At 39.3% G+C, this 15,824-nt stretch overlaps 1 protein-coding gene and 1 non-coding gene across 2 annotated transcripts in view; both read left to right on the forward strand.

The window, feature by feature from the left end:
• The window catches only part of HERC2 (HECT and RLD domain containing E3 ubiquitin protein ligase 2), a 299,399-nt gene that overhangs the window by 261,608 nt on the left and 21,967 nt on the right, over positions 1–15,824 (forward strand). The window contains exons 73-83 of the mRNA XM_037832807.1: positions 37–195; positions 280–398; positions 1,063–1,188; positions 1,715–1,870; positions 2,276–2,391; positions 2,492–2,690; positions 4,974–5,188; positions 10,772–10,949; positions 11,544–11,705; positions 13,830–13,921; positions 14,111–14,250. Coding sequence (XP_037688735.1) covers positions 37–195; positions 280–398; positions 1,063–1,188; positions 1,715–1,870; positions 2,276–2,391; positions 2,492–2,690; positions 4,974–5,188; positions 10,772–10,949; positions 11,544–11,705; positions 13,830–13,921; positions 14,111–14,250 — 1,662 coding nt within the window. The remainder of the gene's footprint in view (positions 1–36; positions 196–279; positions 399–1,062; positions 1,189–1,714; positions 1,871–2,275; positions 2,392–2,491; positions 2,691–4,973; positions 5,189–10,771; positions 10,950–11,543; positions 11,706–13,829; positions 13,922–14,110; positions 14,251–15,824) is intronic.
• On the forward strand, positions 6,368–6,475 carry LOC119533556. Its single transcript, XR_005216682.1, has one exon. It is a non-coding gene; the product is annotated as a U6 spliceosomal RNA (small nuclear RNA).

The raw sequence follows: 15,824 nt of genomic DNA on the forward strand, positions 1-15,824 counted from the left end.
CCAGAGAAAAAAAATTTACACTGATCTGTTTCACAGGCCCTAAAGACCTCCTCTCCGATCGCTGCATCCTGTCCTGCCCGTCCATGGACCTGGTGACATGTCTGTTAGATTTCCGACTCAACCTTGCCTCTAACAGGAGCATCGTCCCCCGCCTCGCGGCCTCTCTTGCAGCGTGTGCACAGCTGAGTGCCTTAGGTAAATGGCACCGATGTTGTCATGCCTGTTTCTTGAGTTGGAAAAATGTTCAAGTTTCTGATATTTTCTGCCTGATTATTTCAGCTGCCAGTCACAGAATGTGGGCCCTTCAAAGACTGAGGAAGCTGCTTACGACTGAATTTGGGCAATCAATTAACATAAATAGATTACTTGGAGATAATGATGGAGAAACAAGAGCATTGGTATGGAACATTATCTTCAAATTTCTAAACTTTGAACCGTTTGAGAATAAAATGTTGTTTCAATAATTTAACCTTCCAAATCATTGAGAAGAGTTGGGAAATTTCATATAAGAATAAGGGCGCCTTTTTCACATCCAGACTTCTTATGTTACTGCATATGCTAAGTGCAGGCTTTGGGCCGAGACATTTTTAATTTCGTTTTTTGTGTTGGAAGCTCTTTTTGAGCTAGACTTTGCTTTTTGAAAAATTGATGTGTAGGTGGGTTGTGTCTATTAAAATTGTCTGTCTCACCACATCACACTGATTTTGCTGGGAAAGATACTTACTGCTAAGAGAATACTTGGTCCTAACGTTATTAGAAAATCAAGAGGAATTATAGGCCAGAAGGAGATTTTGACAGGTTGCTTGGGAAGGGCTGTACTGAAGTCAAGGCTAAACATTCTAAAATGACTTTCAGATTCCTCTTTTTTATTTTAGTATTTATCATGTCCTTGTAGCTTTTTTCGTATTTGAGAATACCAGTAAGCATTTTGCGGGGAGGAGGGGAAATAGTACCAGTATAATAAAATATTTGACTCAGAAAATAGCAAGTATGTGTTGTAACAAACTGTCAGCTTCCCTTCGTTTTGGATTCTTGGAATAGAATATTCTTTCATTTTCTTAGAGTTTTACAGGCAGTGCTCTTGCAGCTTTGGTGAAAGGCCTTCCGGAAGCTTTGCAAAGGCAGTTTGAATATGAAGATCCTATTGTGAGAGGTGGCAAACAGCTACTCCACAGCCCATTCTTTAAGGTAACATCTGACTTGATTTAAAGTAATTATAGAGCTGGTTGGCTGGGAGAGCCACAAAAAGCCATCATACATATTGCACTGCACTTCAGGCCTCCTTGAGGGTACTTGTGGGTATTGCTGAAGTCAAATATGAAAAACTTCAAGAAATTATTGTGTGCTCTAAGCCATTGTACTTTATGTATCAGCATGTTTCGTGATGAACAGATATTCCGGTTACTTGACTTAGGCAACAAGCTTTGTAGCAGTTGTCAGATGTGAAGGGTGTATGATCTACCTGTTGGATGGATTGCTGGGGATTGTGTAGGAATACTCCTCCTCACTGGTGACTATAAAATACTTGTTGGGCACATGGGATTAAGGAGCTGTATAAAGTCTGATTTGGGAATGTGCTCCTGAATGGGGATCTACAGAAACCCTGTTATAGGTTCCAGTGATGATCAGGCTCATCTTTAGCATGCGGTAGAGATGAAATAGAATATTAGCTGCCTTTCTGAGCATCTGTGTTTTTAACTTCTGTTGTCCACAGGTACTAGTAGCTCTTGCATGTGACCTAGAACTTGATACTCTCTCTTGCTGTGCTGAGACACACAAGTGGGCTTGGTTCAGAAGGTACTGCGTGGCCTCCCGAGTTGCTGTGGCCTTGGACAAAAGAACACCGTTGCCCCGTCTGTTTCTTGATGAGGTATCATACGTTATTTTGGAATCACTTTGGAAAGGCAAAAACCTTTTGGTTATTTGGCTGTAATGTAAAAAGATGCCAATATTATGTAACACAGAAGCATTTTTCTTGCCAAGGAGCACCATGAAGAAAAAGTACATGGGTGAAAATGGGTAAACTGACACTGAATTTCAGTTTAAGTTTATTTTTAGCAAAGTAAACAAAAGATATAATGATATTCTTTCGAAATTTTTGAGTATCTTACACTTGATTTAATCTTGCTGATTTGGTTTATTGACTGTAAAAATCATGATGTTGGCATTAGCCCATATTCTTGGGCAGAGACTTCTCTTTTTCTTCTTATCTTAATATTATTTGCTTTATTCTTATGAGATGACTGATTTATAATCTCATAATAATGTTGTCTAGGTGGCTAAGAAAATTCGCGAATTAATGGCAGACAGTGAAAACATGGATGTTCTCCATGAGAGCCATGACATTTTTAAAAGAGAGCAAGATGAACAACTTGTGCAGTGGCTGAACAGGTTATTATATTAGAAACAAGAATTAATGATGTTTGCAAAAGACAGATGTTTCACATACAGTCGTTTCCCATGTCCAATGTTCTCTCAATATTTGTTGTAGGCGACCAGATGACTGGACTCTTTCTGCTGGTGGCAGTGGAACAATTTATGGATGGGGACATAATCATAGGGGGCAACTTGGGGGCATTGAAGGTGCAAAAGTTAAAGTTCCAACTCCATGTGAAGCTCTTGCAACTCTCAGACCAGTGCAATTAATTGGGGGAGAACAGACTCTCTTTGCTGTGACAGCTGATGGAAAGGTAAGAACACATTTTCCTTCATCATATTGTCATTAAAATTGAGACAGTTATGGCTACAATGTATTGTTTGAGTTTATAGTATATGTAGGGACTCTGTTTTGAAATATTATCTCAAGATTAATAGTACTAGGGGATGCTGGGAACAGTTATAGTTCTGAAATATTTCTGTATGATTTTTAGAAGTGTTCTATAACTTTAAAACTTTTTATTTTGTAATATAGCATACATACAAAAGTGTATTATAATTTTAGTTCATATATCATGTTAGATATATTTGTTTTTCTACTTTAAATAGTATCTTTTAAAAAATTAATTGCTGCTGGTGTGCAGACATAGTTGATGTCTATATATTGAATTTATTTCTGGTGACCTTTTTCTACTCTTCTTTCTTCTCAAGATTTTTTTGTATCTTCTTTATAGACAACCATCTGTCAGTAAATGAATTGTGTTCCTGCCTTTCCAGTCCACCTATCTTTTACTTTTTTTCCTTTTGGGGACAGAAAAAGGGAGCTTATAGTGCTGGTTAGGACTCACAGTATAATGTTGAGTAGGCATAGTGGCCTTGACTTTAAAGGAAACACTTTGAACATTTCACATAGCCATGGGCCTTTGGTACATTAACCTTTATCAGGTTAATGAAGTTCCTTTCTGCTTCTATTCATGAATGGATATTGACTTCTGTCAAGAACTCTTTCTGCATTTTTTTGAGGTATTTTATAGATGTCATCTCTTTTAATGAGTTACTGTTTGTTTTGGATTAATTTATTTTCTCACATTACACAACCTTGAATACCTGGATAAACCTTAGTTGGTCTATAGTTTTGGTTTGTTTTCTAATATTTTGTTTAGGATTGTTGGGAGATCTGTGTTTATGAGTGATATCATATAATATTTATATCATATAATATACCCCTAGGCTGGTTTTGATGGAGTTATTAGTTATCTAACTTAAAAAATGAACTTAAAATAATATACATTTATTGTTTCTGTGGATCAGGGATCTAGTCTCAACTTAGCTGGGTCTTCCAGCCCAGAATCTCTCACAAGGCTATAGTCATCTCAAGGCTATACTGGGAGGGATCCAATTCCTAGCTTATTCACAGGGTGGTTGACAGGATTCAGCTCTTCCTGTCAACCTGTTGGGCTTAGGCCTCAGTTCCTAATAGTTGTCTGCCAGAGGCTGCCCTCAGTTCTCTGTCATGTATCCATCGAGCATCTCATGTTGACACATGAACCTAACGATCCCAGGCATATTTGCAACCTTTTATTTCTTTAAACATAATAACAAACTGTTGTTCTTTCGCTGGCTCTCACTCATGGTTCCTTCTTTTTGTGTGATGTGATTTTAAAAACTATGAGCTGACCTTTTTCCTTGGAAAATAATCTAGGAATTCTTTGAGGCCTAGTTTGAAATCACTCATCCAAAGAGAATTTATAAGTCTAGAGCACTACCAACCTAAAATGTTGTAAATTAAATTCTCTGCCTGAGCATTTCAGACCATAAGTAGCATGGTTCGAGTTTGGCTTTTATGGCTATGAAGTTTCCTGTGTGATTTCTGCCTCCCCCCAACCCTCATTCAGTGCTATGATGGAGAAACGCAACTTTCTTTGTTCTCTTCTTGTTCTCATTCATAGTTACCCTAAAGGTGTAGTTCTTTTTAGCCTCACTTTTACACAGAGAGTCTTCTTTTAGGCTTGGCAACTCACATCCCACATCCTGTGCAGCCATTATCATGGATGCTTAATGTCTTCAAAACTTGCCAAACAGAAATTGGCCTTGAGACTCTGGGTGATTGGTTTCATGTCTTGTTTTAGCTCTTGCAGTTTTATTACTGTTGTGTGAGTACAGCAGTGCATTTGAAAAAATGTTAAAAATAGTGTTTGCTCTACTGTTAGATTTGGGAATATAGCTTGCCATGCTTTTGGAAATAGCAACCTGATCTGCTTTTTTCTTTTTCTTTTCCTTTTCCCATTAATGATAGATGTTTTGTGTCCCTTCTAGAAGAAACCATTTTGGTATTCTAGCCAAAAATGGATAAGATTTCAGGGAGAAGATCTTGGTTTCAAAATATATTTTGTGAATTTGGCATTTCTGATACCTTTTTTTTCATTTTTAGAACTTTAATAAAGCATATCTAAGTCTCAGATATTTCTGTGATTTTTAAGTTCCAATTTCATTTCTCTTGATAAAAATGTTTGAAGCACAGATTAGGTTTACTAATTACTAAATATGGAAGTATTTAGATAAAAATCTTTTGTTTTATTATTTTTTTCTTGTCTTAGCTATATGCCACTGGGTATGGGGCAGGAGGAAGACTAGGAATTGGAGGAACGGAATCCGTATCTACTCCAACATTACTTGAATCCATTCAGCATGTGTTTATTAAGAAAGTAGCTGTGAACTCAGGAGGAAAACACTGTCTTGCCCTTTCTTCAGAAGGAGAAGTTTACTCTTGGGGTGAGGCAGAAGATGGAAAGTTGGGGCATGGCAACAGAAGGTATTTTGTGAAAACATTTTAAATGTTAAGTTTTCCTTTGTTTTTATTCATTTGTTCACTTGCTTAATTGTTGGTATAGTGTATTAGCACTTTGTTTTTCAGAACATTTGCAAATTCTACTCAAATTAATGTTAATCACTCAGTTGGCAGAAATAAGTTCATGTGCCAATATGTGGACTTACTTATATGACACAGTATCGGAAAATAAATACGATTTTTTGATTCACAAGTACTAAATACAGTAAGCTTCTCTGTGTCCTCCTCCTGAGTCATCCACTGAATCGTATTTGGCATTTGTAGCATGCATGATACTAAAACTGTAAGTACGAAAGAAATGGCAATGGTGAGGTAAAAGGCACACACAAATGACACAGTTTTTTAAACAGCAATCAAACTCACTAGTATTTAAACTATTAAAATTACTGGGAACTACCAGCCAAGTTAGAGTAACAGGGACCTCTCCCATATGCAATAACTAAAATACCAGACAAAATATATGAAAGATCAGCCCTAAAGACGTTGGGTATCAGGCATGAAAGTACAGTGATCCCTTAGAAAGGGGAGACAAGCAAGGTGAGTCCTAAAAATTTCACCATCCTACTGTCTGTAGTTTTGAGGCTGTGGTGCAGGAAGGAGAAACCCAGGCAGATTCTGGCAGACTCTCTTAGTAGAGAAGACAGAACTAGAAGTCTAGGGAGGGCAAGATACCTAGAGAAACAGAACAGACTGCCAGAGCGGAGAGAGTTCTAAAGAGAGAGAACCCCAGAGATCCCTTTCAACTGAGCCCTGACCATCGCATGTATGTGAGGAGACTTCACTAGGCCAGAGAACAAACAGCTCAAAAGGTTAGAAGAAACAGCCCCAGAGCTCACACACAGCAGTAGATGGAGCCTATTCCCAAATAACTATATTGGAAAATCTCATAATTCACAGGGCATTGGTTAGAGTACTAAAGATAACATTGCTCAATAGTGGAGGAAAAATTAACCATAAATTAAATGCTATTCTGAGTCCACCAACAAAGTTTGAAAGCAAGACCCAATAGAATTAAACTATTTAGGGGTAACTTAACCATGTCTTAAATAAAGCTCAAGAATATTTTTAGGAATACAAACATAGCAAGCACCCAACAAAGTAAACAGCACAATGTCCTGCATTCAGTCAAAAACTAGCAGGTGTGTGCTCGCTTTGGCAGCACATACACTAAAATTGGAACAATACAGAGAAGATTAGCTTAGTCTAGCACACAAGGCAGACACACAGATTCATGAAGCATTCCATATTTTATGGTTCAGGTGATAAACCAAAGTCAAGAGGGTACTAAATGGAATTTGGCCCCTGGCAGTCAAGTTTCAAATCTTGTAATCTTAACGAACCATGTGAGCATTCATAAAATTGTAGAATTGTATTTACCCTGCTATGGGATGCATTGTAAGAGCTACATTTTGGGGATTGCAATGAAATTTATTAAAGAAATTCAGAAGCACAAAACAAAACAATAAAACTACCAGGTGTGTAGTTTTATTCATAGCAGGACAATAAACCCATGATGAGAAAAAATAAGTTGAAACTGACCCAGAAATGACTCAGTTGATAGAATTACTAGATAAGAACTTAAAACAGTTAATTTTAATGATAAGCCATATCTTCAGAAAAGTAGAGAAAAATTTGAACATGTTAAGTAGAGAGTGGGAGATATTTAAACAACCCAAATCAAAGTTCTAATGATGAAAAGTACAGTGTGTGAGACAAAAAATGTATTGGGTGGGATTAATGGCTGATTAGACATTGCAGAAGAAAAAAATCAGTGAACTTGAAGACATAGCAGTAGAAACCCCAAAATGAAACAGAGAGAAAAAATAATGTAAAATATGAAAGAGCATCAGTGAGCTGTGGGACAACCTCACATAGCCTATTATATCCATAATTGGAGTTACTGAAGGAGGGGAGGGTGGGAGAATTTGAAGAAAAAATTGCCTAAATTTTCCAAATTTGATGAAAACTATAAATACAGATTCAAGAGGCTTAAGAACCCTAAGCATGAGCAACATTAAGAAAACTACACCAAGACACATTGTAATCAATTGGCTCAAAACCAGAGAGAGACAAAATCTTAAAAGCAGCTAGAGAAAAAAGGGCATGTAAAAAAAGATAAGGATGACAGCAAATATCTTACCAGAAACAATGCAAGCTAGAGGGTATTGGAATTACCAAAAGAAAAAATAAAGCTGAAAACCTTGCATCTTTCCCTAGTGAAAGTATTTTTTCTAGAATGAAGTTGAAATAGACTTGTTCAGACATAACAAAAGCTGAAAGAATTCAACACCAGCAGACCTACACAATGAAAAAACATTAAAGAAATCTACACACAGAAGAAAAATGGTACCACATGTAATCATAGATCTATACAAAGGAATGAATAAATTACTATATGAGTAAATATCATGACTTTTTCCCTCATTATGCAAATCTCTGAGAAAATTGAGTATTTCAAGTATATAATAAAAATAAATTTGAGCTGTTTAAAGCATTCATAGAAGTAAAATACATGACAGCACTAGCACAAAGGCTGGGAGGGAAGAAATGGAACTATACTGTTGTAAAGTACTTATGCTGAATGTGATGTAGCATAATATTACTTCAGAGTAAACTGTGATAAGTTAAAAGTGTATTCTGGAAGCCTTAAAACAACCACTGAAGTAACACATCAAAGAGTTTATCTGATAAGCCAACAAAGGAATTGCACTGGAACCATTAAACTTATACTCAGTTAATCTAGAAAAGAGGGAAAAGGGGGCAAAGAACAGATGGGACAAATAGAAAATAAACAGCAAGATGGTAGTTCTAAATCCATGTATTAATAATCATATCAAATGTAATTGATTTAAGCACCTCAATTAAAAGTCAGAGATTATCAAAATGGATATAAGAGCAAGAAAACCCACATTAAAGACAAAGGCACAAATTGGTTACCAAACTAACACTAATGAAAAGAAAGCTAGATGCCTATGTTAATATCATATAAAGTAGATTCCACACCAAAGGATATTGACAGGGATAAAAATCATTATTTCTTGATAACAAAGGGGTCAGTTGATCAAGAGGACATAACAATCCTAAATATTTACATGCCTAATAATACACCTTCAAAATACATGAAATAAAAAAATGTTAGAACTGCAAGGAGAAATAGACAAATGCACAATTATAGTCAGAGTTAGATACCCCTCCCCCAATAATTGATAGAATAAGTGGATAGAAAATTTTTAAGACTAGAAGACTTGAGCAATACTGCCAACCAAGTTGAATTAATTGCCATTTATAGAGCAGTCTATTTGGCAAAAGTACATTTTTTTCAAGTGCGTATGGAACACCTACCAAGTTAGACCATAATTTAGGTCATAAAATAAATCTCATATATCAAAGGGATTCAGATTATACAAAGCATGTTCTCTGCCCACAATGGTATAACAAAAAGATCTCTGGAAAATACCCCAAATATTTGGAAAGTAATGGCCCATTTCAAAATACCTATGACTCAAAGAAGAAATCAGAAGGTAAATTGGAAATAATTTTGAATTTAGTGAAAATGAAGAAAACTGTGTGGGGTCCAGCAAAAGCAGTAGCTAAAGGAAAGTTTATAGCATGAAATGCATATTTTAAAAAGAAAAAATGGTCTCCAATCAATGACCACTGCTTCTATTTTAAGAAATTAGAAGGATAAATGCAACCTGAGGTAAGCAAAAGAAAGGGAATAAGAAAGATCACAGCAGGAATTCTTAAAATAGAAAACAGGAAAACAGTAATGAAAATCAAAAAAAACAAAAGCTGGTTCTTTAAATTTAAGGTCAAAGAATCAATAAACCTCTATCTGGATCGATCAAGAAAAAAAGGTACAAATTGTAGCAGTATCATAAATGAGAGAAGGACATCATCACAGAGTTAACATCACAGATGTTAAAAGATAATGAAGTATAATGAGTGACTTTATGCCACCAAATTTGACTTTTTAAATGACAAATTCCTTGAAAGACACTATGAAAGCTCATTCAAGGATAGATGACTTAAATCACTGTGTGTCTATTTAAGTAATTGAATTTCCCACCAAATTTTTAAGTAAGAAATAATACTGGTTCTTCACAAACTATCTCAGAAAATCGAAGAGAAGGAAATTCTTCTCTACTTATTCTGTGAGACCAACTTTATTCTTATATCAAAACCAGATTACAATATTATTAGGAAACAACAGACCAATATACTAAATGAAAATAGAGATGGCAAACTGAATCCAACAATATGTGAAAAAACACACAACATGGTCAAATGGGGTTTATGCCAGAAAATCGTTAGAAAAATCAATAAAATCTGTTAAAAATATAATACACTACCCTTCATAAAAATTAAGAACTTCTGCTCTTTAAAAGTCCACCATTAAGAAATTGAAATGAGATGCCTGCCGCAGACTAGGAAAGCATATTTGCAGTCATTATCTGATTAAGGTCTTATATCCAAAATATATAAAGAGATTTCAAAACTCAGTAATAAGGAAACAAACAACTCAGTTTAAGGAATGGACAGAAAGAAGATTTGAATCAATAGTTCACCAAAGAAGATACATAGATGTTAAGTAAGCACTTGACAAGATGTTTAATGTCTTTCATCATTAGGAAATTCCAAATTAAAACCACACTGAGATACCACTAAATACCTATTGCAATGTCTAATATTTAAAAGACTCATTATACCAAATGTTGGTGAAGATGTGGAAGAATTGGAACTTTCATGCACATTGGAAAACTGATAATTTTTTAGTTAAACATATGTATATCGTATGACTCAGCCATTCCACTCCCATATATTTATCCAAGAGAGATTAAAACATGTCCATAAAAAGACTCATATGTGAATATTCACAGCAGCTTTATTTATAATAGCCCCAAACTGGAAACAACCCAAATGTCCATCAACAGGTGAATGGATAAATAATTTATATATTCATTCACTGATATATGCTACTCAGCAGTAAAAAGGAATGGGCTGTTGTTACACACAGCATCATGGGTAGACCTCAAAATATTTATGGTGAGTCAAAGAAGTCAGGCATGAAAGAGTACATATGGTATGATTCCATTCATATAAAATTCTAGAGAATGCAAACTAACCTATAGTAACAGAATGTAGGCTAGTGGTTTCCTGGCAGGTAGGTAGGGTTGAGGAGAGGGGGTGCATATGCTTTTCTGTTTTTATTTTACAACCTTTGGAAAATGTAAAAACCATTCTTAGTGCAGAGGCCTCTTAAAAGTGTGCAGTCAGCCAGATTTGGCCCACACCCTTTGATTTAGACTGGTAGTCTCCTCGCTGGCATTAGGGCACCTTGTGTAGAAGGAAATAGGTCGGAAATTATGAGACTGAGTTCAGATCTGAATGATTCTTTGTGTTTGATTTAGTTAATTGATTTGGAGGATGTAGATTGAAAGGTATACTTTGAATAACCTAGCAACTAACCCAAATCTCTAATATTTAGTAAGTTTAAAAATATTTCAAAGACATGCATTGCAGTTATATTTGGGTACTGTCTTACAGTCCTTGTGACCGCCCTCGTGTGATTGAGTCTTTGAGGGGGATTGAAGTGGTTGACATTGCTGCTGGTGGAGCCCACAGTGCTTGTGTCACGGCGGCTGGGGACCTCTACACATGGGGCAAAGGCCGGTACGGTCGCCTGGGGCACAGTGACAGTGAGGATCAGCTAAAGCCAAAGCTGGTGAGGAAGCCCTGGAGCATCTGCCCTGCCCTTTACTGTTGAAATGCAATGACTGGGGAGAAGTGGAAGCTTGCTATTTTTAATAAATTTTAAAAAGTCAAAAATGATTCCTGTTCTAGATGCCGCTTAGTTTTAGAATTAATAGTCATAGCCTCATTATTTATTAGTAGGTGTTATTTTGGGTGGCAGTAAAAGCCATCTTGGTCATTTAAAACAGATAGTATTTTAAATATCCTTTTTATGTATAATAGTAACTTAATACTTGGCATTTAGCTAAATGCTTTGGCTTGAAGGCCCCACAGTATTTTGGATCCAGCAATGCAGTGAACAAGTCAACTTTTTTGTAATGTTGAAAGATTGGTTCACTGAAGACACCTCTTATAGTTTAAATGGGTATAGTTCAATAGGTGAAGGTATTTTTTGTTTTGTCTTATAGGATCATTAAAATTGCCCATTTTCTTTGTAAAGGCTTAAAATAGACACACCATAAAAGAAAAAAGAATTATAAAGTTTTGAAGCCTCTCCTTTGGCTGATGGAGAGCTGTATCCTCCTTGCTGTGGTCAGATAACCCAGATTGCCCCTTTTCCCTGAAGGTGGAGGCCCTGCAAGGGCACCGCGTGGTGGACATTGCCTGTGGCAGTGGTGACGCCCAGACCCTCTGCCTCACCGACGGTGACACTGTCTGGTCCTGGGGAGATGGGGACTATGGCAAGCTTGGCAGAGGAGGCAGCGACGGCTGTAAGGTGCCGATGAAGGTATTTCCTGTTCTGCAGCCCTTCCTCACCGGTGCAGGCCAGGAGACTGCCCTGGAACTCTCTGAGAACCAGATGTGCTCTTGACCGCCCAGGGACAGGCCCTACTCACGGGGTCCCTGCAGGGTGCTGGGGACCACAGTGTCTGAGCCACCACTCACCTGTCCCTCTGCCCTTTCCAAGAACATTTTCACTTCCCCTTTACCTTTTTGAAGAAAATAAGACAGTCCTCAGATGAAAGGTAAGGGAAGAGCCCTTGGGTAATAAGATTTTTTTTAAGGTGATACTTGGGCTTTCCTAAGAAATTCACATAACCTAGTGGGAAAACTACAAAGCCTGTGCTTTATTTATTTAGTATGTAAGCGTGTTGGAGATAAAAGATAAATTATTCACTATTCTTTTCAGTTTACAGTGGTATACAGATGTCACTTTACAAACCTATGGAATTTAACAGTCCTGGCTGAGAAGGTTGCCCTGGATTAGCCAGCGGGCTGTCTTATGTGGCAGTGGTACGGGAGCTGATGCCTGCCCCACACGGGCTGTGTGACTGTGGGCAAGCATCCAAACATTTGTGAGACTCTCCTTTTGCCTTTGTAAAATGGGGACAGTAATGCCATCCTCAGAGGGTAGTTGTTAAAGCTTAAGTTAATTGATGTGTTTCAGTCTCTTACTGCTCAGTGGCCTGTAGGAATGATGTGCTTAGCCATGGGCCCAGGAGTGTGGGGGCTATAAGAGAAAATAACCAGGTTCTCTGTCCATGGAGTTTCCTCTTGTGTTGGATGGTGGGAGTGCACATGCCAAAGCAGAGACCCAGAAGTGCACAGGCACCCCTGGAGCTGACATGGGCCTGGAGGTGCCTGGGCACAGAGGCCGGCTCGTGTGGAAGATAGTCCACTGGCCATGTGTGCCTACTTAAATTTAAGTTTAAATTAATTAAAATTAAATGAGATTAACTGTGGCCCCTAGGCACAGTTCACATGCTCGGGAGCCCTTGTGTCTGGGGGCTCCCATTACTGAGCGGTGCAGATGTAGGACATGCCTGTTACTGCAGAGTGACTTTTGTGTGTTGCCCAGAGGTCTCCTGGTCACACCACATATCCCTGTTCCCTGTGCCTGCTAGGAGCGCTCTTCCTGCAGGCTTCTGTCTTGGTGGGTCTGAGCAGCTGACTGTGGCTGCTGAGTGACCAAGGGGCTCAGGGCTGCCTCTTTGTTCTGATCCCCTCTGGCTCTTTTTTCCATGACTTATATGTGATATTTTAACCACATCACCCTTACAAAGGATCTCCACCTTGAAAATGCTTGTCTTTCATGGATTTTCACATATACAAAGGTTCTGCCTCCTCAACATTAGGATATTTGGCATTGGGAGGAGATAGAGGGCATCACTAATGTATTCACGTGGGGGAGGTGGTGAGGAGAGAGCTAACTAAGATGATTAATTGTTTTAATTAGTTTAAACTTATATTTAGGCATGAGAAAATCCACCAAGGTTAATCAGGACCATAGAAGGTTGGCTGAGGGAAAAATGATGAAGAGGTAGAGTGAGCCCAACCGAGATGCTGGTGGCTGGGTTAGAAGGGTCTGGACTCATGTGGGCAGATTGATCTGGATAGAGGCAGGGGTATCGGCCCTCCTGAAAGAGTCATGTGAGCTCACTTACTGCCTTTGTCTCCTCCATGCTGCTTTTTCCCTAAGGGTCTCCGTGACAGGAGGGAGGCTGGAGGCAGATCAGCAGAGCATGTAGGGTGCTGGGGGGTGGTGGTGCTGCCGTGAAGAGGAATGAGCTAGGAGGGTTGGTTCTGGGGAGAAAGGATTCCACAACTCTGAGTCTCAGGAATCCTATTCCAAGGGAAGGTGCTGGGCTCTGTCATGCAGACATGCCCCGCTCAGTTGGTCAGTGCTGGTCTGCACCTGTCATACCTCTCCATGTGCTCTTCAGGTCAAAGTGTACCCTCTCTTCCTACAGCTCTTACTTGGTTAAGTTGGGTGGGATTTTAAGTTGTGCTAACTATTCAGCATGGATGAGAATTTTCAAAATTCTTTTTTAGGTTTAGTTCATCCTAATGTGGTTGTGCAGTCAGTAATTGTTTTGATTGACTTATTCCAATTGAACCTTTTCCCTTCTAGATTGACTCCCTTACAGGCCTCGGAGTGGTGAAGGTAGAGTGTGGATCCCAGTTTTCTGTTGCACTGACCAAATCTGGAGCTGTTTATACTTGGTATGAGAGATTCTGTTTGTTTAGTCCCACCAAAAACAGATTTTTCATATCTTTTAGTAGACTGAAATGTAAGTTTTATGACAGGGCATGGTTTGCCTAAGGATGGACAGGGATTGAGCCAGGAGGTGGGGTAGTTTGGTAAATGGAAGGACCTTACACGTGTACATTCTATGCTTCTCTCATGTGCAGGGGCAAAGGTGATTATCACAGGCTGGGACATGGATCCGATGACCATGTGAGAAGACCTCGGCAAGTCCAAGGACTGCAGGGAAAGAAAGTCATTGCAGTTGCCACTGGCTCTTTACACTGTGTGTGCTGCACAGAGGACGGTAGGTGGAGACGCCCCAGTACATCACAGAGCAGAAGTGTTTTAAATCTAAGAGAGCTGCTTAGGGACTTGCCTCTGCAGCTGTTAAAAAGTGAAAGGGAGGGGATCCAAGATGGCAGATGAGGAGAGACAGAGCAAAATTCCCCTCTATGAAAAACACTATAAAAGACAGAAAGTGCTCCAGAATAGCAGTTCCAGGGTTCCACTTGGCTGGGCAAGGTCTTCTACATTCACAGGACTGTGCGCTTAGAGAAACTGAGAGTGCATTCGGAATCATGTGAGTGTTGAAGGCTGCTGGGGAAACAGCAGCTGAGCTGCTCCACGGTGGGGAGAAACCTAGGGACAGAGTTTGGAGGCGGGTTAGTTTAAAAACCCAGAAAGGGGCTGCAAGAGCGGGCAGCAAGAACCACAGTCGAGCATAGTGGGGAGTGCCTTCCATGCTCTGGGCACCACATCAGCATCTGGTGTGGGTGATAGCCCTTCCCACACCCACAGCTAGCAACCCCCAAGCCAGGAATGGGCCACTGCATCAGGTGGAGGACTAAGGAAGTGGGAAATTACCATGTCCCATATAGCCATCTTTTCAGCAGGCTGGGAGATGCCCCTTCACGGCACCACGGCCAAGAGCTTCCCTTAGAATTCCGCTTGCCTGAGACAGCACGCAGTCCTCCTCTGTGGAAGCCCGCGGAGTGCACAGCCTAGAGGCAGGGGTCCTGCATGAAAGTACCAATAGCCGTACACCAGTCTCAGGGACTTGTGGGCCCACGGTAGAGAGGGACTGAGGGGAATCTGAGCTGAGGAGTTGGAAGCCTGCTACAACCCCAGGGTATTCCAGCCACAGCCCCAGGAACGGCTGGGAGTACTGGGTCTTTAAGCCATCTTCCCTACCTAACTGCACAGGGCACAACCCCCACCCTCAGGCTAGCAGTCCCAACTGCACAGGGAAAATTGGCACTGACTAACTGCACAAAGTTGGGGAGAACTGGCTTGAGGGTAAGAGGTGGCTCAGGAGCGCTATCTGCTGATAGGTCAGGGAAAGTGCACGCCACCAAGCTGTAGCTCTGACAAATTATAGATAAGTGTTCAAGTAAGTCTGCATATCCTAAAATAACCCTTTCAAGATAAGCAAATGTCAAGGGGCCAAAAACAACAGAAAATTTTAAAGCATATGAAGAAACCAGAAGATTCAGATAACCTAAACGCCCATATCAAAAAACCAGAGGAGACACAGCACTTGGTGCAATTAATCAAAGAAGTAATCACAAACACCAATACCATGGCACAGGATATAAAGGACATCAAGAAGACCCTAGAAGAGCGCAGAGAAGAATTTGCAAGAGTAAATAAAAAAAAATAGAGGAGCTTATACAAATAAAAGAAACTGTTTATCAAATTACAGAAATTCTGGAAACACAGCAGATTAGATGAAGTTGAAGAACTAGTAAAGGAACTTGAAGAAAATGTTTTGGAGAGTGAAAGCACAAAAGAACGAATTGAGAAAAACATAGAAAAATTGGAAATTGATCTCAGGATATGATGGACAACATGAAGCATATAAATATAAGAATCATAGGT

Source organism: Choloepus didactylus, chromosome 4 (assembly GCF_015220235.1).
Source record: "Choloepus didactylus isolate mChoDid1 chromosome 4, mChoDid1.pri, whole genome shotgun sequence".
NCBI classification, from domain to species: Eukaryota; Metazoa; Chordata; class Mammalia; order Pilosa; family Megalonychidae; genus Choloepus; species Choloepus didactylus.